Below are 24,673 nucleotides of genomic sequence, written 5' to 3' on the forward strand. Positions count from 1 at the left end.
GACTATGCCTTTGGAGTGGAATTCTTCTCCTTCTACTATGCCCTGAATTCTAATATTGGATCTTTTCATAGTGTCCCGAATATCTTGAAATTCCCACTCATACTTTTCTATAAGTTTGTCTTTCTCTTTGTTGGCCTGTATTAGATCTGCCACTTGGTCTTCTAGCTTAGATATTCTGTCCTCTCCTTCATCCATTCTACTGGTGAGATTTTCTACAGAGTTTTTTTTATTACATTAACTGTGTTCTTCATTGCTAGTAATTTTGACTGGTTTTTCTTTATTATTTCTATTTCCTTATTTATGTCTTGTATTGCCTTCTTTATTTCATGAAATTGGTATCCTGCATCTTCTTTGATTCCTTCGATTTCCTCTTTAAGTTCCTCTTTGACTCCTTTGATTTGTTCTCTAACTTCTTTGAACATATTTACAATCATTCTTTTGAAATCTTTCTCAGGCATTTCCTCTAACTCATTCTCACTGGAGGTCATTTCTGATGCATTAATACTGTTAGGTGGATTTATATTGTCTTGCTTTTTAGTGTTTCTTGTGTTATAATGTATATATTTTTGCATCTTGGATTAAGTTAATGCTTGGATTTTCTAGCTAGCTGGGTATTCTTAGCTGTATCAATTGATTTGATGTTATATATTTTTAGGGTAGGAGCTTAAGGTGTTAGATGTGGCTCTCAAGACTCTGAGAGTATCTACAAAGGTGCTCCTAGGGGTTGAGTTTCCCTGCTATGGGAGTATTCAAGTAGGCTGAGTGGAATAAAATACAGGTAGATTGTAAAAGTTAACTAAACACTGTACCCATTCAGTCAAAATCAGCCCCAAGTATGTATGCCAGAGTAGTTATTATAACAACCAGATCCTCTATCAACATAGAGGTTAAGATTTCTGGTCTGTTGAGGGATCCAAATCAGCTTGTGACTATGTGAGACCCTTCCCTGGTGCAAACCCAGTTACCTTGGACGAGTTTGGTCTCAGTCAAGTTGCTGCCTGGGTCGTTGGGCTGCTGTTCTGATTTCTGGAGCTGGGCACTGGCTTTTCCTGCGGGGCAAACCAAGACTGGCAACTGTGGCCCTGCAGATCAGCACCCCCGCTGCTGGAACTGCTGCTGCAAAAGCTGCGTCTGCTGGGTCTGTGAGCAGCTGAAGCTGCTGCTGCTGGGCCCACTGCTGCTGTTGCCTCTGCTGCTGCTGCTGCTGTAGCTGCCACTTCTGGAGCCACTGCTGTTGCTGAAGCTGCTGTTGCTGGGTTGGCTGTTGTTGCCGCTCCTGGGTCTGCTGCTGCTGGGGCCGCTGTTACCAGTGCCAGAGCCGCTGATCTTGCTCCCAGACTCTGTTCCTGCTTGTGTCCCACTGTTGGCTCAATTTGGCGTGGCTGGGTCCAGGACCACTGCTCTGTTTGCGGAGCTGGGCTCAGGCAGTGGGGTGGGGAGGGAGCCGCAACTGCTCTGGATCTCTTGCTGTTCCATGCGTTCTTCTACCTCGTGATCTGCTCCTCCGTTGCTCAGCGCCGCTCTCCCTTCACGTTTCCTGAGTTGCAGAGAGCGCGGTGTGAGGGGAAGCTCCTGCACCTGGCTTTTCCTGTGGCTGGAGCCGAGCCCGGCGGCTTTCTGGTGCGCCGCCGCAGCGGCTGGCAGAGCTGCCGGGGCCGCTTTCACGGCCTGTGTGGGTTCTGGGTGCTCTGGATCTCTTCTAATTCTCCGCTGCTGCTTCAATTTCCTATACACCTCACTTTGTAGTAAAAGTGTGTATTTTGCTGAGTTTTTTTGGTCTTTTTTTCCCCCAGGCTGCTTTGGCGTGGTACCTATGCCGCCATCCTAACCGGAAACCCCCTGAACATTTTTTAATTGTGTGATAACCATTTGTAATTCTTCCTCTGAGAAGTCCCTATTCAGTTCTCTGCCACACTTTGTGAGTGTATTGTTTGATTTTGTGTTGTTTAGGTTTTTGAGTTCTTTGTAGATTCTAGAAATTAGGCCTCTGCCAGTTGTATAGCTGGCAAAAATGTTCTCCCATTCTGTGGGTAGTCTATGTTTGTGCAAAAAATTTTCAGCTGTTTAAAATATTTTATTTTTATTTCTGAGAGAGAGGGAGAGAATGGGTGCACCAGGGTCTCTAGCCACTTCAAATGAATTCCTGATGCAGGTGCCACCATTAAATCTGGCTTACATGGGTTCTGGGGAATCAAACCTAGGTCCTTAAGCTTAATTGATGAGCCATCTCTCTAGCCCTGGAGCTGCCACTTTTTCTGATCAGACTGGCTGACCAGAGATCCCCAGTAATTATCCTGTCTTCACTCCTCTTTGCACTGAGGTTGCATGTGGGTGTGGCCCTACCTGGCCTTTTACATGGGTACTGCAGATTGAACTCAGATATCATGCTTGTACAGCAAGCACTCTTACTTCCTGAGCAGCTCTTTAGCACCTTTCTTATTTTTTTAAAAAAATATTTATTTTTAAGCAGATAGATGAGAGAGAGAGAGAGAGAGAGAGAGAGAGAGAGAGAGAGAGAGAGGGGCGGGGGAGGGGGGGTAATGAATGGGCACAACAGGGCCTCTAGCCACAGCAAACAAACTCCAGATGTATCTGCCACTTTCTGCACCTTGCTTTATATGGGTACTAGGGAACTGAAGTCAGATTATTAGGGTTTTTTGTTGTTGTTGTTGTTTTGTTTTTTCAAGGTAGGGTCTCACTCTGGTCCAGGCTGACCTGGAATTAACTATGTAGTCTCAGGGTGGCCTCGAATTCTCGATGATCCTCCCACCTCTGCCTCCCAAGTGCTGGGATTAAAGGCGTGCGCCACCACGCCCGGCAAGATTATTAGGTTTTGCAAAGGCCTTAACCAGTAAGCCATCCCTCCAGCCCACTTTTCTTATTTTTTTGGAAAAAATAGTCACATATAAAAACCACATTTTTAAACTTTTTGAATTGCTGAATTGATATCCAGGTGCTAAGTACAGTAGAGGGCCAAGAAGGAAGCTGTAGGGATGGCTCGGGTATGAGGAAATGGCAGTGGAAATGTAGGGCGGAAAAGTAATGAGAATGGGTAAGATGAATGACTTCAGGTGATGGAAACAAAAGAGTGAGTTAAAGATGATCCTATGCACACCTTATGTTAGAGAAAAATGGCTGGCAGAATGAAGTGAGACCTCACGCAGAAAAGGATGCTTAAAAGTATGAGAAAGCAAAGGGAGAGAGAGAGACTAAGGAAGAAGGAGAAAAAAATTTAATGGTTTAAGGTAAAAGAAAATGAGTTCATGTGAGAAAGGTTTTATATAAGGTTACCAGGTAAAAGGGAGTTTTTATACATAAAATGGAAATTAATAGGAAATGGAAGTATGAGAGATGGCTCAATAGGTAAAGTGCTTTCCATACAAGCATGAGGCCTGAAGTTTGGATCCATAAAACCCACACAAATGCCAGTCCAGATGGGGATCTCTGGGGAAAGTTGGCTAGTAAGGCTAGCTAAATTAGCAAGCTGTGGAGTCAACTGAGAGACCTTGCCTGACAAAGTAGGGAGGAGAGTAAACATGGAAGACACCTGTGGTTAACTTCTAGCCACCACATGCATACACACAAACACATGCTAGCATGAACACGCACCGTTAGAGGGAATTGGTCTCTTAAAGAGATGGGTCAGTTCCCATCTGCCATGATGCATTCACAAATAAACATCATTTATTGCACCTGAGTATGGTGGCACTTGCATAGAATTCCAGCATCTGGGAGGCTAAGGCAGGAGGATGTCAAATTCTAGGATAATCTGGCTACATAGAGAGAGGTTGTTTAAAAAAAAATACAAAAAGAAGGGAAAGAAGGATGGAAAGGGAAAATGTGGGGAGAAAGGGAGAAAGGGAGATCCACTTGTAATAATGAGGCATTATTCAATGACCATTCTATTCCTAGGTTTTTTTTTTTTATAGATACAGTTGTTGAACTTTGTTCACATGAACATAGACAAGAACAAAGGCATTTTGCTATAATGACATCACTCAAATCTTAGAATTATACTTGCAATCTGTGCCAAAAACCAAGAGTGATCTGTCATCAGATGTAACTTTTAATGATCCACAAGCTGACAATTTGATTAGGCCTTCCTTCTACTTTGTTGAAAACCCAGAAGTGGAACTGACTGGGCAAAGGGTGTATTACCTTGTCTCACAAGAACCTTTGGCCTCCAGAGTATTGTTGGTATTTCGAGTTACTTTGCTGGGTGGCCATTTCTTCACTTGGGATAGCTCACTGTGATAAAGTGCAGGTGTGAGAAGGAGTGTGCCTCTAGTGATATGGGGAAAAGGACCCATGGGAGGGTAGCATAAATGAAAGAGGAAATGAGCAAGTCCACCTCAGAGGTGCAGCATAGAACAGAACAAAGAAAATGCCCTCATGATTGTGGAAATTGGTTCCTTGACAGTCAAGCCTGGTAGGGTAGGACAGATGCAAGGAGTGAGGCAGGTGAACACATCTGTCCACTTTAGGTATCTCCTCAGGTAGGTCCAGCATAGAAAAGAGCAATAGCATTCCCACCACAGTAGTAGAAACTGGTTTCTTTTACCCCAAGCCTGATGATGTGGTACACCCCTCTAATACTGGCACTTAGGAGCTGGATGCATTAAAGAGGCGAGTTCAGGGTCTTTCAGCTACATAGTAAGTTCAAAGCCAACATGGGCTATGTAAGACCTGTTTAAAAACTAAACAATGGGGCCGGGAAGATGGCTCAGTTAAAGACACTTGCTTGCAAAACCTGCCAACCCAGGGTATGATTCCCCTGAAACTACATGAAGCACATATGCATGTGTCTGGAATTTGCACCTGTAAGAGGCCCTAGCATGCACATGTGCATGAGTGCACACACACTGTCTCTTCTCTCCCCTTGCAAATTAATAAAAAATTAAAAATAAATAAATAATAAAGCCGTCTGTGCAGATTTTTCCACAGAGAAGATCGTTCACCTGGAGAAAAGCAGAGTAGTGAGGCAAAGCTTAGACCCTTCAAGACTCACAGAGATGTAGGCAGTGTTAATGGCCTCATGTGGCCTGGGGTGGTGTGTGGATATAGGGAGGACACTGGGTTTTCTGACAAGCTGTCACCTAAGGTGCAATGACCTTATTCCTGCCCTTGTGTAGCTGGTGGCAGAAAATCAATTCTGGGAACAACTGAAGGCAGACTTCAGAGGCCAAGTCAAGCCAGTTTTAGAGCTTCCAGAAAGCTCTGCATGAAGGAGCCAAGCCAGAACACAGCCCTTGGGAGAGGTTTGATCCTGATAAACAGCAAAACACATTTTTTTTTTTTCCAGCCAATGGTCTTTCCTTTATACTAGTGATATTACTTCTGAGTTGTCACTGGGGCTGGGTCTGATAAAGGCCACCCAGGATGAACCTCTACAGTCTTGATGCTAAGCCTGACTTTTCACCAGTCTCCAAGCCTGGCCCGGGGTTGCCTCACATGTCCACACTCTTGCAGGCACTCCATTCCCACTCTGCTTTGTCATATGTGCTTTCTCATGTGGGACTTGGAGTTTTCATGAGGGTGAGATTTGTTCAGACTAATTTGACTAGTCAACACCAGAGCCATTCTCCTACTTTATAAATTGTGGGATTTAACCAAATCACAGAAGGCCTCATGCAGGGTTCTTATTTGTCCCAGGGACATTTCCTGTACTAGAAAGCTTATGAATTATCCAAGTTTCCTCCAAACTCTGGATGTAAGTCAGGTCCCTTTCAAGCTGTATCCATGTGGTGTGGTGTTACATAATTCATGTATGTTAATTGCCATCAGGCAGGTGTGAGCTAACCAGAGATGAGTGCAGCATGGGGTGCAGTCCATGGCTTCCGTGTCGTTAACTCCTCAGTGACACTGCAAAGCTGACGGTAGAGGTGGCACCTTCTCTGTGGCCCCATGGTACCTGGCAGAGGAGTATGCCAATGAATAAGCAGAAGGGTGCTGAGGCTACCTCCTGTTCGTTATTACCCAGAAATGAGTGTTTTTCATGTTCTTTCCAATGCATCCAAATAGAGCTGTCCAACAGGTCCTCTCTTTTTGACAGACTCTATATAGATCTGGCTGGCCTGGAACTTGCTATGTAGACCATACTGGCCTCCAACTTGCAGCAATCCTCCTGTCTCTGCTTCCTTAGTGCTAAGATTGCCAAACCCACACCATTTCTGTTATTTTCTACCTAGAATATTACAATACTCAAAGGGCAAAGGTAATGTTAGTGTTATTTGAAACCTATCTATATTGTAGCTATTTACAAATATTGAAAGGGCTTCCGAGAGAGAGAGAGAAAGGGGGGGGGGAGACAGACATTGCTCCAGACTTTTCCTTTTCCCCTTTTATTTCATTTGGCCCCCAGCCTATGAGACAATGCACCCACATTCAGAAAGGTCTGCTTTTAGTCAGTCAGTCCTTTCTAGCAACACCCTCACAGACACACCCAGAGCTGTGCTTTATTAATCTCTTAGGTGCTTCTCAATTCAATCAAGTTGACCTTGGAGATGAACTAGGGCACTTGCTTCTCTGCTTGCCTTGTGTGGTTCCAGAGTCTTTTCTTCATACTCTTACTGTGGCCCTTCTCTCCTGTAGTGGATCAGGGTGGGTTGTACTGCCCGTGCCTCAGTTCTCTCAGTATCTCCTGTCATTACCTGAAAAGGATCCAGCTCTAGGCTATATCAAGTGCACTTGGTATCCATTTGTTGACCTCTTTGCCCACTCCCTTGGTTTCTGTTTTCTTCACCACTCCACTCTTTGTTCCTGTGGTTCACATCTGTATTATTCACACTGCTATCATTTCCATGAGGGTTTCAAAGGGAGAGAGAGAAGGATGTTAACATGTGGGTTCAATGCTATTTCAGACCAGTAGAGACTTTTACTGGATACAATTTATGATGCATAAAATTTCAACATGCTTCTGTTCTTTGATGCAACTGTTGCTAAAGGCCTAGGTAACTAGCCATTATATGGAACTCATGAGCATAAGCACAACAATATTGTCTATAACATTGATCAAAACCATGAAAAATAAGAAATAAAGAAATGATTCAATAAACTTTTTTAGATCTTGAAGTCATGCCAATAAATGATTTTTTGTGTGTGTGACAGTGTCTCATGTAGCCTAGTTTGCCTCATTCTCAAGGTGTAGCCCAGAATGACTTTGAACTCCTGGTCCTCCTACCTTCACTTCCCAAGTGCTGAGTTTATAGGCATGTGCTACCTACCACAGCCAGATTATGCAGGATTGGGGATTAAGTACAGAGCTTCATGTATGCTAGGTAAGCACTCTACAAACTAAGACACATCCCCAGCCCCACTGAGAAATGTTCTTTCTCTACCAACTGAGATATATCCTCAGATCCCCTTGAAAAATATTTTTAAATTTAGAAAAAGATTGTGTCACCTGTGATCTTGTATTATTTAATACCACAAACAATATATTGATTCATAGTCCAAGTGACTATACAAATGAAAAATTAGGGGCTGGAGAGATGGATCAGTGACTTAGGTACTTTCCTGTAAAAGCCTAAGGACCTGGGTTTGACTCCCCAGTACCCATGTAAATCCACATGCACAAAGAGGCACATGCATCTGGAATTCTTTTGTAGTGGCTGGAGGTCCTAGTGCACCCATTTTTTTTCTGTCTGTTTCTCTTTGATCTCTCTCTGCTTATAAATTAATAACATTTTTTTTAAGAAATGGAAAGTTCATTTACAGATATTCATCATGAATCCTGTTAGCTTGACAATGGCCTGTGACCCAGACCAGGCATGGCTCCATGTTTTTATTTAACATAATGAAAGAGACAGCTGCTCACCCAAAGACACTGATTCTACTGAGTGTATCTTATGGGTCACTCCACAGAATAATTACACCCTTCTCTCACCAAGGAAGCTCAAGTTCCTCATTTACTTGGTGAGATCATTCTTAAGTACCACTACTGGTTTTAGATGTCTTTAAATCATTGGTTACATAAGTTCTTTATGGCCATGTGCTAACTGTCCCCAAACAGTGCTTTAAAACCACACACATTTACCTCTCAGTGTCTGTGCTTTGGAAAGTGGGATGTGGCTCAGCTGGCTTCTCTGATTCAGTCTTTTACAAGGCTGCAGTTCCAAGGCCAGGCCTGTGGTCATGTCACCTCAAGCTTCACCCTAAGAGGCAGTGATTCACTTCCATGTTCACCTACATGGCTGTTGGCACCATTCAGTTTCTTGAAGGCTGTTGGCTGGAGGCCACTGTTATTTCCCTCACACTTGGACCTCCACGTAGGGCAACTCACAGTGGCTGGTTTCATCTAGCGAGCAAGGAAAGAGATGGAGAGGGAGAGAAACTGTAATCTTAGTGAATCATAACCTGATAAAACCTAACCTGACAACCACCCAATGCTGTTGCCGTACTGTTTCTTAGAAACAAATTACTTAAGGAGATGGGATTAGTTGTCCAGCGGCATGGATAGTAGGAGATGGGCTCACCTCGAAGCTGCTTATCACAACGATTAAAGGTAACTTAAGTGGCTGTAAGAGTAAATTCATGAGCAAAAACATTTTAAAAATTATTTTTGTTTTTATTTATTAACTTGAGAGAGAGACAGACAGACCGACAGAGATAGAATGGGTATGCCAGGGCCTCCAGCCACTGCAAATGAATTCCAGATGCATATGCCAGCTTGTGCATCTGGCTTATGTGGGTCCTGGGAAATTGAACGTAGGTCCTTGGCTTTGCAGGCAAGCGCCTTAACTGCTAAGCCATCTCCCAGCCCCAGCAAAAACACCTGATACCAGTGAAGTGCCTGTACAGCTGCTTATCTCTTATACAAATGGCACCTAACCACAGTTTCTTCCATTTAGCTGAGGCTAACTAAGGAACCTTTCTTTCTGTAAACTTCTCATTTCTTTAACTTTTCATTTGTAATCATTTCAAAGTTAAACCTAAAAAACATGGATGGCTCAGTGGTGAAAGGCACTTGCTTAAAACCTGCAGGCCCCATTTCAGTGCCCAAAACCCATGTAAAGCCAGGTGCAAAGTGTCAACAGTGTTTATGACAATGGGCAGTGGGACCTGGAGAATGGAAGCTTCTGGCTGAGCTAGTCTGACTTCCATTTTGGAAGTTCATTTGCAGCAGGAATTGACTCTGTCTCAAAAAAGGTAGGTAAATGGGCTGGAGAGATGGCTTAATGGTTAAAGCTTTGCCTGCAAAGCCAAAGGACCCTGATTTGATTCCCTGGAACCCATGTAGGCCAGATGCTTATACAAGGTAGCTCATGCATCTGGAGTTTGTTTACAGTGGCTGAAGGCCCCACCATGCCCATTCTATCTACCTGGTTTTTTTTTTCTTCTCTCAATAAATAAAGTAAATTTTAAAACAGGAAGGTGGAGCACAGATACCTAGAAGTTATCCTCTGACCTCCAAATGCATGCCGCCACACAGAAGTAGCAAGCAACAGCAACAATCTCATAGACCCTTTGCATTTTGCAGATGCAGCATTCAGTTGGTAATAACTGTCTCCCTCTCCACTCTTTGCCGTCCCCCCGCCCCAAGTACATTTTCTTCTTTCCTGCGGGGTCTTGCTCTGGCCTAGAACTCTCAGCAATTTTCTGCCGTCCCAAGTGCTGGGATTATAGGTGTGAGCCACCACCCCCTGCTTAATAATACTGATAATTTGGATGTCTAATGAAGTGTGCCACAGGGGAAGGCAATACGGGTTGCCGTCCAAGCTTTGGGGCCTGGTGAGAGGCATGGGTCTGCGTCCTTGAGCTCTGTGCAGGAAGATGCTACCTGTCCAACTTCTTCTCTCCCTGCAGAAAACCCTGAGCGAGCGGCCCTGTACTTCGTGTCAGGCGTGTGCCTCGGGCTGCTCCTGACCTTGGCCGCCCTGGTGATGCGGATCTCTTGCCACACAGACTGCAGGCGGCACCCACAGGGGAAGTGCTTGCGGGACCGAGACTGCAGCAGCGACAGCAGTGACAGCGAGGACGGCAGCGAGGACACTGCGTCTGACATGTCGGTGCGGAGACACCGGCGCTTCGAGAGGACTTTGAATAAGAACGTGTTCACGTCGGCCGAGGAGCTGGAGCGTGCGCAGCGGCTGGAGGAGCGCGAGCGCATCATCCGCGAGATCTGGATGAATGGGCAGCCCGAGGTGCCCGCCGCACGCAGCCTCAACCGCTACTACTAGGGTGCAGTGGGGGCTCCAGGGACCCAGGGTTGGGGACTTGCAACGCGGTTCTACAGAGAGACACGGGACAAGGACGGATTCCGCATGCAGACTCTTGTTAGTCCTCCCAGGCCTTGCACCCAAGTGGGCTCGCCTACCCTTCCAGGTCTTGGAATGGAGCTGAAACCACGTTTTCGGCCATGGCATGGGGGTCTGAGACCTGGGAAGGGACTTCTGTCCATTTCTGAGGCTCTCAGAATCTTGTGCAGACTCCTTTACATAAGTATGCGAGCTGGGAATATCAGGGTGAATTTAACCCAGGAAATGCGATTTTCTAAACGACTCCATACTGTGGAGGCGATTATCAGATAGTGTGATCTATGCTTCCTATTTAAGACTAATTTTTTTTTAATCTTAAATTGCAAAGGCAACCCCTGCATTTTACTGGCGCCTCAGGGATTAAAATCCTATTTTAGTGTAGTTCCCACCTCATTCATGACAATGGATAGAATTAACTGTATTGTGGGAGATGTGTCAGTTTATTGGGATGTGACATTCTCAAAGGATGAAGTTTTTTTTTTTTTAATTTTGAATAGTTTATCAAATATATGTATTGACATGTATTTGTGGAAATGTTGCAGTAAAAGTGAGAGATTTCTCCTAACGCCTGAGAATCATGAGTTTTAATATTTTGTTTCAGAAAGTTTCTATTGAATGGAAATTGGAGGTGAGGATTAAAGACAAAATTAGAATGGGATTTAACATGTTTCATCAAGTCTCTTTGCGTATGTGTCTCAGTGCTTACACACAGCCTCTATGACAGACCTAATATATGGGTGTGTATGGTCTCCATCAGGCTCTTCAGGGATTGAGGGAGAAACGGTCCCCCTGTTTTTCCGACTGTATAAGTTGTGGTTGCTATGTAGTTGAGTCATGTTAAGTACACAGAGCAATAGAAAACTTATCTAAGACAAGAAGTAAGATGGTGACCTAATATCACATAGAGAGAGGAAGTAGTTTGGAAAAAAAACTGGTAAGACCATGCCATGTTTAGTATTGGATCACAGAGAATAGCAAAACATCCTCCAGTAAGTAAAGACAAGCAGTGCACTCTGTCTGACTGCTGACTCCCCCATCTTGCCAAACAATAGGTTCCTTAGCCTACTGCATGCTCCAGAGCTTTCCTACTGGAAGGGTCTCCTTTGCCCATTGACTTTGTCACTGTTATCACACCAAGATGATGGTCAGGCTCCTGCCATGGTGTCTCTAGTACTTAGACAATCCACTCTCAGGTATAGGGTCTAGGGATCTAAGTTGCCAGTTTGCAAGGGGCCCAACAGTGCTTGAAGTCCTTGGTGGCTGGTCTGATTATACCATTTGAGATAGCCAAATTTTGTCTGGTAATAAATGCCAGATGTTTTAGTAAGTCTGCATCACAAAATCAGGGTGCACACCTTTGTAATTGGAGTCCCTTGGAGCCAATCACAAAAAATTATCCCATTTTCCTTAGCTTCCCATTTACATTATCATCTCTGCTTCTTAGAATAATGGAGCTATCAATAACTACTCTCCAGGAAGCAAACCAAGAAAATAGTAGGGAAAGATTATGACCCTTGCTAGGCAGGGGCTATAGTAGTACAGGTGCTTGAGAAGGTGCTGGGGCACATGTCTCTCTCAGTTCTCATTGCCTTATCTGCCAGTCCATGATGCTTCCATTATTGTAGTGGTAGGAGCATCATGGAAGGCCCAAAAGTACTATCAATACTTTGACCAGCTGCCTCAGCTTGATATAAGGATTCAGCCTTGTGACCATAGTCAACTTCACATTTTAGGGTTATCACCCCGCTCTTGGTTCTAGTTTCTGTAGAGGATATTTATACCTGCAATAGAAATAGATCAAATTGAATTGCATTGATTGATTAATTCCTTGAAGGGTGGAGTTGGATCTAGCTGCAGGGATCCCTGGGTCCAGGGGTTCAAATACTATCAAGAGACGGATCTCATATCTGCCTCTCCCTGTTTCTGATTTCATTTTCTTCAGCTGCAGATGAAACCATATCATACTTCTACCACTGCATTGCATTGGGTTGTTTACTACTAATCATGCTCCCACACAACAAGCCAGTGTGTGTGAGTATGTGTGTGTGCATACATCGGTGGGGTGGTGCATGTTTGGCAGTTACCCAGCTTATGCAGCTCAGAAATCAGCAGAAAAGGGATGGCATGGAAGCATTGCTTTTGGTTCTGGTGCAGCTTCTCTGGGTTTCCATAATTCTACAGAGAATCACACTAGCTGACAAAAGTCAAGAAAATCTTAGAAATGTAAGGGATCTTAGGAGCCAAAGAAATCATCTCTAGGTGTCAAAAACACCTCCCTCCCCACCAACTTTCCTTAGGAGCCTTTTCCTGAGCACGTGTGCATGGTGGTCACCAACTTTTGGCACATCCAAACCCACTGGGCTGAATCATTGCTATTGGCAGGGAGTGTGTTGTAGGTGCTTCTGAATTTATATCATCCCAAAGCAAGGACACTTCACTCCATGCTTCAGAATGTAAAGTCACAAGGAAGGATTATGTGGCCTAGTTTGTATAATGTGCTTCCTCTAGACCAGACATGGGCGAGTTGTGGGCAAGGGGATAGGCCTAGCTAAGAAGAGTGGAGATGGGATACAGAGCAGATGTGTGTAGCAACTACATGATTATATTCTGTCTTAGGCTTTATTCTTCACTCTCTCCTTTATTCCCTTTAATATTGATGTATCATAATCTTGAACTACTGATCTCAATCCACACTTTCTGAGACATTTCATGTATTACAGTGGTTGTGATGACCACCCACATGCTGATTAATTGAAATATCTCTTTCCTGATGAAGTTTCACTCTCATATGGCCACATGCCCTCACAGAGGACAGCTGTCTTGTGCAGATTTTGGACATTCTGGTTGTCCCTGCAGGTTAGATTGATATCTAGTGGCTGGAGGCCAGTGATGCTGGCAAACATGGTACAGAACTGAACCCTTCTCCCAGTCATCTCCTCCAGTATCTCTCCTGTGAGTAAACAGCTCTCCCAGTGACTCCAGCCTTCACCTACAAATACTCCCAGCCAAAACCTCATACCTTATAGTTCAGAACCATATCCAACTTCTTAATACATCTGTGAGCATGAAAATGGTGGTGATGGGGAGTTTGCTACATGATAAACAGCCATACAACCCCATGATATAGTTTAATGTCTCCTACAAGCTCCTGTTAAAATTAGCCATGACAACAGTATTGAGAGATAGAACCTTTAAGAGGTGTTTGATCATGAGGCTCTCTGCTCACGACTGTATTGTTACCCAACTGAGGCAATGAGTAGTTACTGATAAGAATGAATCAGGCCTGACTTTCTTGTTAATACTTGACATTTCTACCATGTTTTAATATAGTGGGAAGGCCCTTAGCCAATGTAGACTCTCAATCATGGACATCCTAGGCTCTACACACATGAGTCAATTAATTTCTATTATTTTCCCTTTACCTAATCTGTGGTATCAAAGTAGCATAAAGTGACAAAGAAAATCCCCAAACCTTCTCTGGGAGCTAATATCCTTCCAATGTTTCCTGCCAGTCAGTAATAAGTTACAAGGTGACACAAGTCAGAAGAGTGAAACAACTTCCAAGTTCTTCCCTTTCCTTTAGCTTTCACAGGTCACCAGTAAGCAAACCTTCTAACGATTAACTCACACATTGCGACTGGTTTAAAAGAGAAGGTTACAAAACCTGAGCCACTTGGAAAGAGTGTGTCTTGATATGAAGGTGTTTACAAAGAGAATTGTCAGGTAGGTCAGCCACCTGAGCTGGGAAGATCCAACCTGAATATGAGAGGCCCACAAAATGTGCTGAGAGCATGGAGTGCAAAAAAGTGGAAGAAGAGGGCAGGATTTCTCACAACACTTCTTCTTGGTGGGCTCATTGCTGCCACGATCTCCTATGTACAGCAGACTCCAGATTACTCAGCCTTTGAATGAGAACTTGCACCAGTGACTCTGCAGTTGGCTTCCAGGCCTTTCGTCTTAGACAGGGTCTAATATGGGCCCTCTTGTTCTGAGGTTTCTGGTTTCTTACACTGAACACCTACTGATTTCCCTAACTCTTTGTCATAGATATGGCATTGTGGGACTATTCCAATCTAGCATATTGCCTATAAATTTTTTTGCATGTGTGTGTGTGTGTGTGTGTGTGCGTGCGTGCGTGCGTGCGTGTGTGTGTGTGTGTGTGTGAGAGAGAGAGAGAGAGAGAGAGAGAGAGAGAGAGAGAGAGAAGAAAGAGTTTGGCTCTGTTCTTCTGGAGAATTCTAATACATGCATGATTCTTGTATCTATACTTTATTTACAACATAATTCAAACTCTTCTACCCTAATGATTAGAGAATTCTCCAAAGTGTTCTTCTCTAAGTCTTGCCTCCATCAAAACCATCTTGAATACAGCTGCCAGGGTCATCTTCATTACATACTCAGCTATTCATGTACCAGTCCAGTCTCTCCCATTCTTTTTTGTCTTTTTGTTTTTTTTTATTTTAGACCAGAATGTCTCTCTGGAGTTGTCCTGGTACTCACACTGGCCTCAAACTCACAACAATCTTCTTGATTCAACCTCCCAATTGCTATGATTATAGGCATGAGCCCCATGCTCAGACCCAATTCCTCTTTTAATTAATTACCTCAAACTCCCTCCTCTTGGTTGTTTTAAAATGTCCACATGGGACTGGAGAGATGGCTTGGCAGTTAAGCGTTTGCCTGAAAAGCCAAAGAAAGGATCCAGGTTTGATTCTCCAGGACCCATGTAAGCCAGATGCACAGGGGGGTGCATGTATCTGGAGTTCATTTGCAGTGGCAGGAGGCCCTGGCACACCCATTCTCTCCCTCTCCCCCCCCCCCTCTCTGCCTCTATCTTTCTCAAATAAATAAAGTTAAAATGTCCTGATGTGTCAGGACATCATGTCCCCTTGGAAGGCTCATGTAGCTTCATCTCTGGTGTTTCCTTGCCTATTCCACTACACTAATAATGGTGATTGTATGTAGTTCCCTTATCTTCTTGGATCCATTTGTTGCTTCTGTGTAAAATACCTTTCCCCCCATGTTCTTTTTCCCATTCTTCTACCCAGTTTTAGAACTCAGACTTACATTTCCTCTACCAGGAAGCCTTCCAGGACTCATCCAGGCCAGGCTAAGATTTGTCCCAGAAGTTTTCACATGTCCTTACTTGCTCTGCTCACTACTCTTACCACACTCTTGTGAAGCGATTTGCCTGTTCAAAGCAGCAAGCCTGTCTTGCTGTCCTGGACTCCCAGAAGACACAAAGTTTGTGACATGATATGAGTTCAACAAGCAGATGGTAGTAAAGACTATGATGGGTTCAGCAAGCTCTTTTTCTTCCTTCTTGGCACACAGGTGACTCCATCTTCATTCAGCCTTATAGTCCAATGTGGCCAGGTGACAAGTTCTGCCCCGTGGAACCAAGCAAGCTTCCCTAATTGGCATTTGCCATTTGGATGTTACCTGGTGCATAAGAGACTCCACATGACCCTCTGTATTCTCTCTCTTCCTCTCTTTTAGCTATAATGTCTGGAGGATATTGGAACTGCAACATGGAAGGAGCCTGGGTTTCTGAGTGGCCATACAGAATGCTACTCATGGACCAGGAGCATCTCTGCTGCACTTTGAAAAGAATTTCATGAACTAAACCCCTGTGTCACAGACTGGAAGGGCTGTTGAAGTCTCTGTATTAAAGTCTTTGTCCCTAAACAGGCTTACTCCTAGGTCATTGCTCATGAGTAACACTGATGCCCAAACTTCCAAAGGAGTTCTGTGTATCAGCCATGCACAGGATATGATGTGTGTAAATTAGCAGAGAGTGCTTATCCCAGCCTGAGAAGTCTCCACCTGATAGATAAGACTCCATCCGAGTCTCATGGACCAGTAACATGGTGGGAGAAAGAGAATTACCTTATTTTGGCAACCATTCACCTTTACATTTTTAAGTTCTTATACTTTAGTTGGGGTTGCTTGATGTTCATAAGAGGTTTGTATTCATTTTCCTGTATAATAATTCACATTATACTCAGTGTCAATGTATGTTTTTCCTTTTCTTCCCTTGTGTGAAATGTTTTCTAATTCATTTATGTGTTACTCATGGTGGCCTCTCCTTTTTGAGTCTATTATTTATCTGTATATATACATGTCTTGAATTTTACTTCGATAAAGCAAAGTGTGCCAGGCCACCTTGCCCGCATTGTCATGGCTGTCACAAAAGCTTCAGCACACACTTGTCAGAGTGGCAGTTCTGAGCACCTCAAATTGCTCTTCCTAATCTGCTTCAGACAGAGAAAAATTGGCCTAGTTTCTTATGTCTTTTCTTATCTTTTCAATCCACATTGTGATTTCACACATTGAAATTTGAATCCCTCTTAAAATTTCGGATCAGTCAGAGGTAAATCTTAACTGTTCCTCATTATAATTCATGATAGGCCTAGGTCACAACATCATTTCCTTGGTCTCAATGTAACATTTAAAATTTAAAATCCATCACCAAAATATCAACCTTTAGAGGGATAGAAGTTATTTGCTAAGCTTAAATCCATACCACATCATAACTTTATCACTATTAGTACATTTGAAAGTTCATAACTGTAAGGTTAAATGTATACATTGCTTTTCTGTTTTTTATTTTTATTTTTATTTTTATTTTTGAGAGAGTATGAGAGAGAGAGAGAGAGTTGGTGTGCCAGGGCTTCTAGCCACTGCAACCGAACGCTGAACCTTGTGTGCATGTGTGACCTTGCACTCGTATGTCACATTGTGCATCTGGCTTACGTGGGACTGGAGAGTTGAACATGGGTCTTTTAACTTTTCAGGTAAGCATCTTAACTGTTAAGCCAGATCTCCAGTCTTGCTTTTCTTCTTTCTTTTTAAAACTTATTTGTAAGGAGAAAGGGAGGGAGGAGACAGAGAGAATGGGAACACTAGGACCTTTTGCCATTGCAAGCAAACTTGAGATGTATGTACATTTTGTTTATCTGGCTTTATGTGGGTACTCGGGAATTGATCTTGGGCCATCAGGCTTCACAATCAAGTGCCTTTAACTGCTAAGCCACCTCTCCAGTCCCCACTGCTTTTCTTTTTTAATGGGAAGAATATCTTTCTCCTTCTCAAATGCTTCCATTGAATCCCCTATGCTTCTTGAACACTCTTGCTATATGTTATTTTTCTGTACCTGCCTTTGTGGCCTACACTCTGAGCTCCTGAAAACTGAACTGTATTTTCCTCACCTTTGTATTTTCAGTATACTTGCAGAACTTGCTTCATGGTACAAACGTTTTCCATATTTTTATTTTGGTGTCTGTGTGTGTGAGTTTGTGTGTGTGTGTGTGTTAAAACAGTTTCACTATGTCACTCAGGCTGACTTTGAAGTCCCAAGTAGCTGGAAGCACAGGTACACAGAACTACACTTAACTGGATACATTTTTTAGCTGGAGAAGTGATGAATAGTCTTAGAGAATGTGAAGTACACCCTGTCACAGTGTGCTGCTCCATAGAGTCTATGGAATTAATTGGTGAGTAAAGTCTTAGAGAAAGCCCTGTCTGTCAAGTGTCCTGGATCACTCTGCCATTTTATTTCCTTATTTCATTTTTATAGGAAAAAAAAATCATGAAATTCCTGAAAAGAAGCATGGTCTGAAAGACCTTTTTCTTTAGCCATCTGTTCCATTTCTGCTTACAAGAAAGCAGACATTTGAACCTACTGTTAGTAGTGGTGAATGAAACCTGACTTTTACTTCTAGCTCTCACTTGAAAATCACAAGGGGCCTCAGAGGCTCCAATAAAACAGACCTCTGCCCTGGAGGCCACTCAGCCATCTCCATCATAAAAAAAAATAAAACATGTGATTAAGACTTTCCTGTTAGTCCTTCAAATGTGTGCTAGTTGCTGTAGTCTTTTCATGAGGAGTATCTGATAGCACACGCTGTGTTATGCAATCTGGCAGTTGTTTTAGAAAAGAAAACTACTAAGACTAGCATCTGGCTATTTCTTCAATGAGAAGGCTGCATTTGTGAATGGAGAAATTTGATAGTATACGAATGGACAGAAACATATTTTCTCTACATTATTTTCTACTTTGTAGGTTAAAACATTTGCATATCTGTTCTTGAGAGACACATGTAGCACCAAAGAGGATGTTCCCTCTAGATAATTCCTCCTGGGTATGTTCCAGAATGACTAGGACACCCACAAGTGACAAAGACCAGATAAAGCACAGGAGATTCAGATGAGTCATGTGTGCTTCCAAGGAAATAGTTTATAGAAGAGCAGACTTTGGCAAACCAAAGCTCATGAGCCAAGTACAACCTTCAACTGTTTACTACTTGCAAAGAGAAATAGTTTTATATTTTTTTCTTGCATATGCATGTGTGACATACATGTATACTTGTATGTGTTAGGGCACACATGCATGCCTATGTGCATGAACATGTGTACATGTGTGCTTGTGCATGTGGAACACAAATAGCTAATCATTCAAGAGCCCTTGTAAAGGTAACAAGGAAAGGGTCATGTATAAGTCCGCATCATAGAGAAGAACTGCAGAGTTACCTATGTCTGAAAGTCAAGGGAGGCAGATGGTTGGCAGGCCCAAGAGAGGAGACAGGGTTGCATTAACTAGCCTGAGGCCCCAGAGGGCCTCCACTCGGGTATCCAGCTGAAACCTAACAACATCCTACTTGGCTGAAGAACAGGAAGGAGAGGCACCTTGTGTCAACCACACAAACCAATTGACTTCCTTTCCAATTGGAATCCTTAGCTTTTGCCTCTTAAGGTCAAAGTTTCCTCCCTCCAACAAAGAATTCATCAGCTCACTATATTTTCTGCAATTTTTGCACTGTGGTATCCTTGGCAACCAGCAATTTTCCACAAATGAAATATTTGGAATTCAAAATTATATCCTTATTCCAAAAATTGTTGACTATAAGGGCCAGTATCTCTTAAGACAGTGTTTATCAAATTATATTCTGTGGGTCACCATTATCACTTCTCAAACTAAAGATCTATAGAACAAAGTTTGGAAGCTATCTCTCAAAACCATTTAAACTGAGTGCAAGACAGAATAAAACTGAAATTTGGATTGAGTTTCTATTTATGTTACAGACCTTGGAAGAGATTCCACTGCATGGAATTTGTGAGCCTTTTATAACAGTGTAGATCCACAATAGTACAGGCTTTCAAATTATTTCCAAACAATATAAAAATAAAGGCATGGATATCAAAGCTACTTTTGGAAGTTCTTACCAAGTAATTAAGTAGCTTTTTTAATGTTATGAGTTAAATTTCATGTGGATGCAATGAACCTTAATGTCCCTCTTCCCTAAGATATTTGTAGTGACTCATTAGTTCTGCCTAGATGACAATGGGGACCATAAGGTGGACCTCCACATGGAATAGTAGGAAACAGGTGTTGCTAAAGGCTTCCTTGACATATAGCACAACTTATTTTACCCACTTTATTACCACTAAAATTATGAAGGATTCCAGGATCTTACAAAGGAAGAGGAAGATAATTTGTTAGAGAGCCACTGCTCAATTAATTTCATTGTTATGTACCCAGTACCTGAAAGAGGTTTGGGCAGATAACCACTTGTTTAACTGTTTTGTTTTGTTTTTTTCTTCTTCCACTAGAATTTAGTTTTGATCAGGTCAATACATTTGCTCAGTATTCTTATAACAATATCATCCCCATTACCTACAAGGAATTGGGGACAATGACTACAGACATCTTGGAAAAGTGACATTGAGGTATGATGGGGGTGGCTTGCTTCTTAGGATCTACATCTATCTCAAAAAGAGAAGCAAATTCTCCAACGGAGAGTAAGTTAGCACCAGACAAATGAGATAACCCTTACTTTTTTTTTTTACAGAGAATTTAATAGGTGTAGGCCCTCTTGTAGCCCACGATTGATGGTAGCTTGATAATGGAGAGTGGACTTATGTTTGGATGTGGTTCTGACTTGTTTCCCAGCTCCAGCAATGGGTTCCATACCACTGAGGGGATCAGTTAGCAGAATTGAGAGCAGTTGGTTCCCCACCATGGCTGTGTGCCACTATTACACTTGTGTGGGCATCATTACAGGTTATTTGCTGCTAAGTAGGTTAGACCATGAGTTGCTTGGACAGATATTGGTCATTTTCCCTCATTCACCCATGTAGCACCTTCTGGCACTAGACTAGACTCTCTTCCAGCTTCCAGCCATGCCATTCCATTTTACCTGTCAACCACAAAAGGTGTCTTCAGCAGTAGGGTCTTATGACTAACCTTTGATGGTTCATGAAGTACTCTGACAGAAATCTTTCTTTCTTTTAGAGATGTAGATCCTATAGAGTGAGCCACCCCATCATACCTCAAAAGGGCCCCGGCTGAAACTAAGAATAATTGGTGAAACAAGAAAGAGTACTGTTTTCTTGGTGAACCAGATACCAGCACAAGGGAGAAGGAGATCAACACAGGGAAAAATCAACTCCTACCAAACCAGAGATCCAGAGACCCAGAGGCCCCCAGTACCTCATCACTGAAGCAGACCAAAACTGAACCCAACATGGCTCAGGGAAATTTTGCAGAAGAGGGGGTGGAAATAATGTCAGAGCCACATGCTGGGTCATGATGTGCAGAGACATTTATCCTACCCATAACTTTGGGCTAACTCCACAATGCATGAACCATATACCTCAACAAAGAGCAGCCAAGGGGAGGTGGTAGGTCATGGATGAGCCTAATAATAGTACCAAAGTGACTGTATTCACTGAGTACAAAACTAATTACATATATAAAAAAAGAAAAGTGACTTTTAGGGTCGTTACATTCACTTGTAATATAGTTGAAAATTCAAAACATTCTCAAAGCTTTGTAGAGAGCTTCCAAAAGTAGCTTTGGAGTTCATGTTTTTATGATCTTTTTTCATGCCGCAGTAATGGAATGTTGAGTTTAGTATGAAGAAGATCTTTTGCAATGTGGAAGCAATTTTGGTATTCCTATAGCTGTTCCGGTGGTAATTCTAACTTTGCTGTTTTGAACTATTCTTTTCAAGGCCATTTGAAGTTGCTAACATAGGAAAATGCCTTCTTTGGTAGAAATAAACAATTGATAGCCTATGGTGATATCTAAAGATTATATTATTTGAAAACATGATGAAAGTGTAGAATGTTTAAAAAACACTAATTTTTTAAAACATCCCTGAAATCCCTTGGTATAAATTCTTGACTTTCTACTGGCATCATTTCAACAAGTGTTTACTGAGTGCTCATTGTGTCAAGACATCAAGAGCATTGAGTCCTCGGTCTGCCAGAGGAGATAAGAATGTCAGTAACAGCTATATGGCAAGGCATCAATATAATAAAGGTAAGACAGGAAAATTGGAAGAACTAGAACTTTCAAAGATGTAGAGAAAATAAACAGCTCAGAAAAATAGCTAGGAAACTTCCTCTATTTCCCTAAAGTTTTCAGTTTTAGGGAAAAAGAAAGACTTTACAATACAAAGAAAGCCAAAGTAAATGTGCACACAGTGGCTGTGTTTGATTTTGTCTTTGTTTTTGCTTTCTTGAGTAGGACACCTATGCCAATGAAGGAGAGCATGTGCTCAGAGCCCTTTCCACCTTTTTTTTTTTTCAAGTTCAACTTTAATTTATTAGAACCCAGTAAGTGATGATTTTAAAAGCAGAGTTCCCATCAAATTAACAAGTCAGGGCAAAAATACATTTTAAAAAATCTAAATCTTAAGGCAGAAGTAAAACATTATAAAAACAGCATGTTTAACACAGACTGTATAGTGTCAGAATTGTAAGAGATTTACATAATATTTTTAGCACTAAAATGTTAATACAGTCAGAAATATTATCAATTGGTCCAAGATTTCTCAGTTTATAAAATGTCTAAATTGCTAATTGAAGCTTTTGCTGTGTAAGAATGACTATCACATGACTAAGTGATCATTTAATGGCAAAGGAACTGAGGCATGTAATCTCACAGTTTTCATCTGTAAAGACTGTTATATCAAATGTGACATATTACTAGTATTTTAGATTTATCTCCCCATGCTAATGCCCAAAGTATGTATGTTATCCTTTTTTATATATTTTATTTTATTTTATTTAGTTAGTTAAGAAAAATGGGGGGGAGGGAGGGAATGGGTATGCCAGGGCTTCCAGCTGCTGCAAACAAACTCCAGACACATGCACCACCTTGTGCATCAGGCTTACGTGGGTCCTGGGTTATCAAACCTGGGTCCTTTGGCTTTGCAGGCCAAATCACTAAGCCATCTCTCCAGCCCAGGATGTGTGTTCTCTTCTAGTATAAATGACAGTGTTTAGCGGACCAAATATCTCAAGTTTTGACTCCAAAGAAACAAAACATCCTCCTGTCTTCTAGACTCCACATGTCCCAGGGTCGCTCTTCAAATTAACCCATTACTAGGTAACTAATATCACCTTAGATTCATGAACTTATGCAAATATGATCATTTATGAGAGTTGGAGGGAGAGTAGCTTGGAAAAAGAAGGGATTCCACATGAGTGGGAGGGGGGTAAGAGAGGGTAATTGGGAATGAATATGATCAAAATACATTATATACACATGTAAAATTACCAAAAAGTTTTAAATAACTGAAAAAAAAGGTCATTATCAGCCGGGCATGGTGGCACACACCTTTAGTCCCAGCACTTGGGAGGCAGAGGCAGGAGGATCACTATGAGTTTGAGGCCACCCTGAGACTACATAGTGAATTCCAGGTCAGCCTGAGCTAGAGAAAAATCCTACCTTGAAAAAACAACAACAACAAAAGGTTCTTATCAAGAATGCAGCTGTAGAGAGTACAACCCTAGCTCAAAACAAGCAACTAACAAAACTGAATAAATTAATGTCTATTTTTTAAAAAGTATCTGGGCATGATGGTGCATGCCTTGAAGCCCAGCACTCGGGAGGCAGAGTTTTGAAGAAGCCCCCTGTTTTTGTTTCTCCACACGAAAGTCATCAAGCAATCTCCCATCTCCCAACTGCACAACCTCTGTCAACAAATGTGGCTCCAGGTTCACATGTAAACCACAATGGAAATCCTGGTATGTCCAAACAGAACCCTTCCAATCCTCTTCAGCACTTAATTCCAGATTCAAACTTGGTGAGAGAATCCAAAATTCAAAAGATGTACTAACTAAAGCAGGCCACCAAGGACAAAGTCAGTGATTTCCATAAATTGAAGCAAAATAATGAAGAACGAGAGCTTCAAATTGATCCTTCCCACCTTTTCCAGAAAGAGAAAGTTTGTCAATACCTTCTGGTTTCCAGAACGATAGGTTTTTTGGTTTGTTTGTTTATCAAAGTCCTCTGTGGGTAAATCATTGATTCTCATTTATGAAGGAACCCTATACGACAGAAATCTACCAACCTACATTGGCAGAAGGCTTTCAGTTCATTCAAAATAATATCAAATGATGACCTAAGAATTCCTTTATGAAATATGCACAAAAGTTCCCTGAGTTGGGTTTAAAGAAGGTTGAGGGCATGGAAAGAAGAGCAGTGATGTGTCCTAAGTGTTAAAAATTGCCCGGGGAAGGTGTAAGACTTGAAGACATTTGGGGATGGTATCTAGTTCCCATTGATTCATATCATGGAGTTCTGGGGGAAAGTCTAAAAAGGAAGTCAGAACTATACCCAGGAGAGTTGAACTTTGAGAAGTGGCCAGAGAAGTGCCCATTTGTCCTTACACATAAGGAGCTTGGAAGGCTTGTGTGCTGTGTTATTTTTCTTGTCACTGTGACCAAATACCTGACTGAAACAACTAAAGGGAGGAAAGATATAGAAATATTAGTCTATTGTACCAGGAAAGGCAAGATTGGGCTTACAGTGATAGGAGTAGGTGGCTTGGACTCTACATCTGCATCAGATGGGGAGCAGAGAGAACTCAAGCTGGAAGCAAGGTCAAGTTGTCACCCCTCAAGGCCCACACCTATGACTTTCCAAAGAGGCTTAATGTCCTAAATGTCCCACACCACCAGCATCTGGACCCCAAGTGTTCAAACACAAGTTCTTGGGGGCCATTTCACATCCAAACTATAATAGCTTGTGAACCAGAGACGGTCAGAGATGGCCAGCTGTGTCTCAGAAAAGTCCATCTGGACTAGAAAAAGTACAGTCTGCAGAGAAGGGATTTAGGCAGAAGACTTTTGAGATACAAGGACTCAAGACAATCTAACAACTGAATGAGAAAAAAAGGGAAAGGAATGTACAGCCTATAAGGCTTGAGAAGCTGGAACCTAAATTATTTACATTTGTGACATTAAATTATAGTAGGAAAACCAATGACATCTAATACTCTTGTTTACATAATGCTTTTCAATACATTATCTTGCTTAACATAAATAAGAGAGTCAATGGGGTTGCTTTCCCAAGAGCTGGACTACAGTTAACATCTGTTGCTCTTGCCTGTTCAGCATATATT

At 42.2% G+C, this 24,673-nt stretch overlaps 1 protein-coding gene across 4 annotated transcripts in view; it reads left to right on the top strand.

Annotated features, from left to right (window-relative positions):
• Eva1a (eva-1 homolog A, regulator of programmed cell death) overlaps window positions 1-10,928 on the top strand; it is a 75,093-nt gene extending 64,165 nt beyond the window's left edge. For all 4 annotated transcript variants that reach the window (XM_045152578.1, XM_045152576.1, XM_045152577.1 and 1 more), the window contains one exon: window positions 9,805-10,928. In XM_045152578.1, the coding sequence (XP_045008513.1) occupies window positions 9,805-10,178 (374 nt within the window). In that variant the 3' untranslated portion in view covers window positions 10,179-10,928. The remainder of the gene's footprint in view (window positions 1-9,804) is intronic.
• Window positions 10,929-24,673: the final 13,745 nt, after the last annotated feature.

Source organism: Jaculus jaculus, chromosome 6 (assembly GCF_020740685.1).
Source record: "Jaculus jaculus isolate mJacJac1 chromosome 6, mJacJac1.mat.Y.cur, whole genome shotgun sequence".
NCBI classification, from domain to species: domain Eukaryota; kingdom Metazoa; phylum Chordata; class Mammalia; order Rodentia; family Dipodidae; genus Jaculus; species Jaculus jaculus.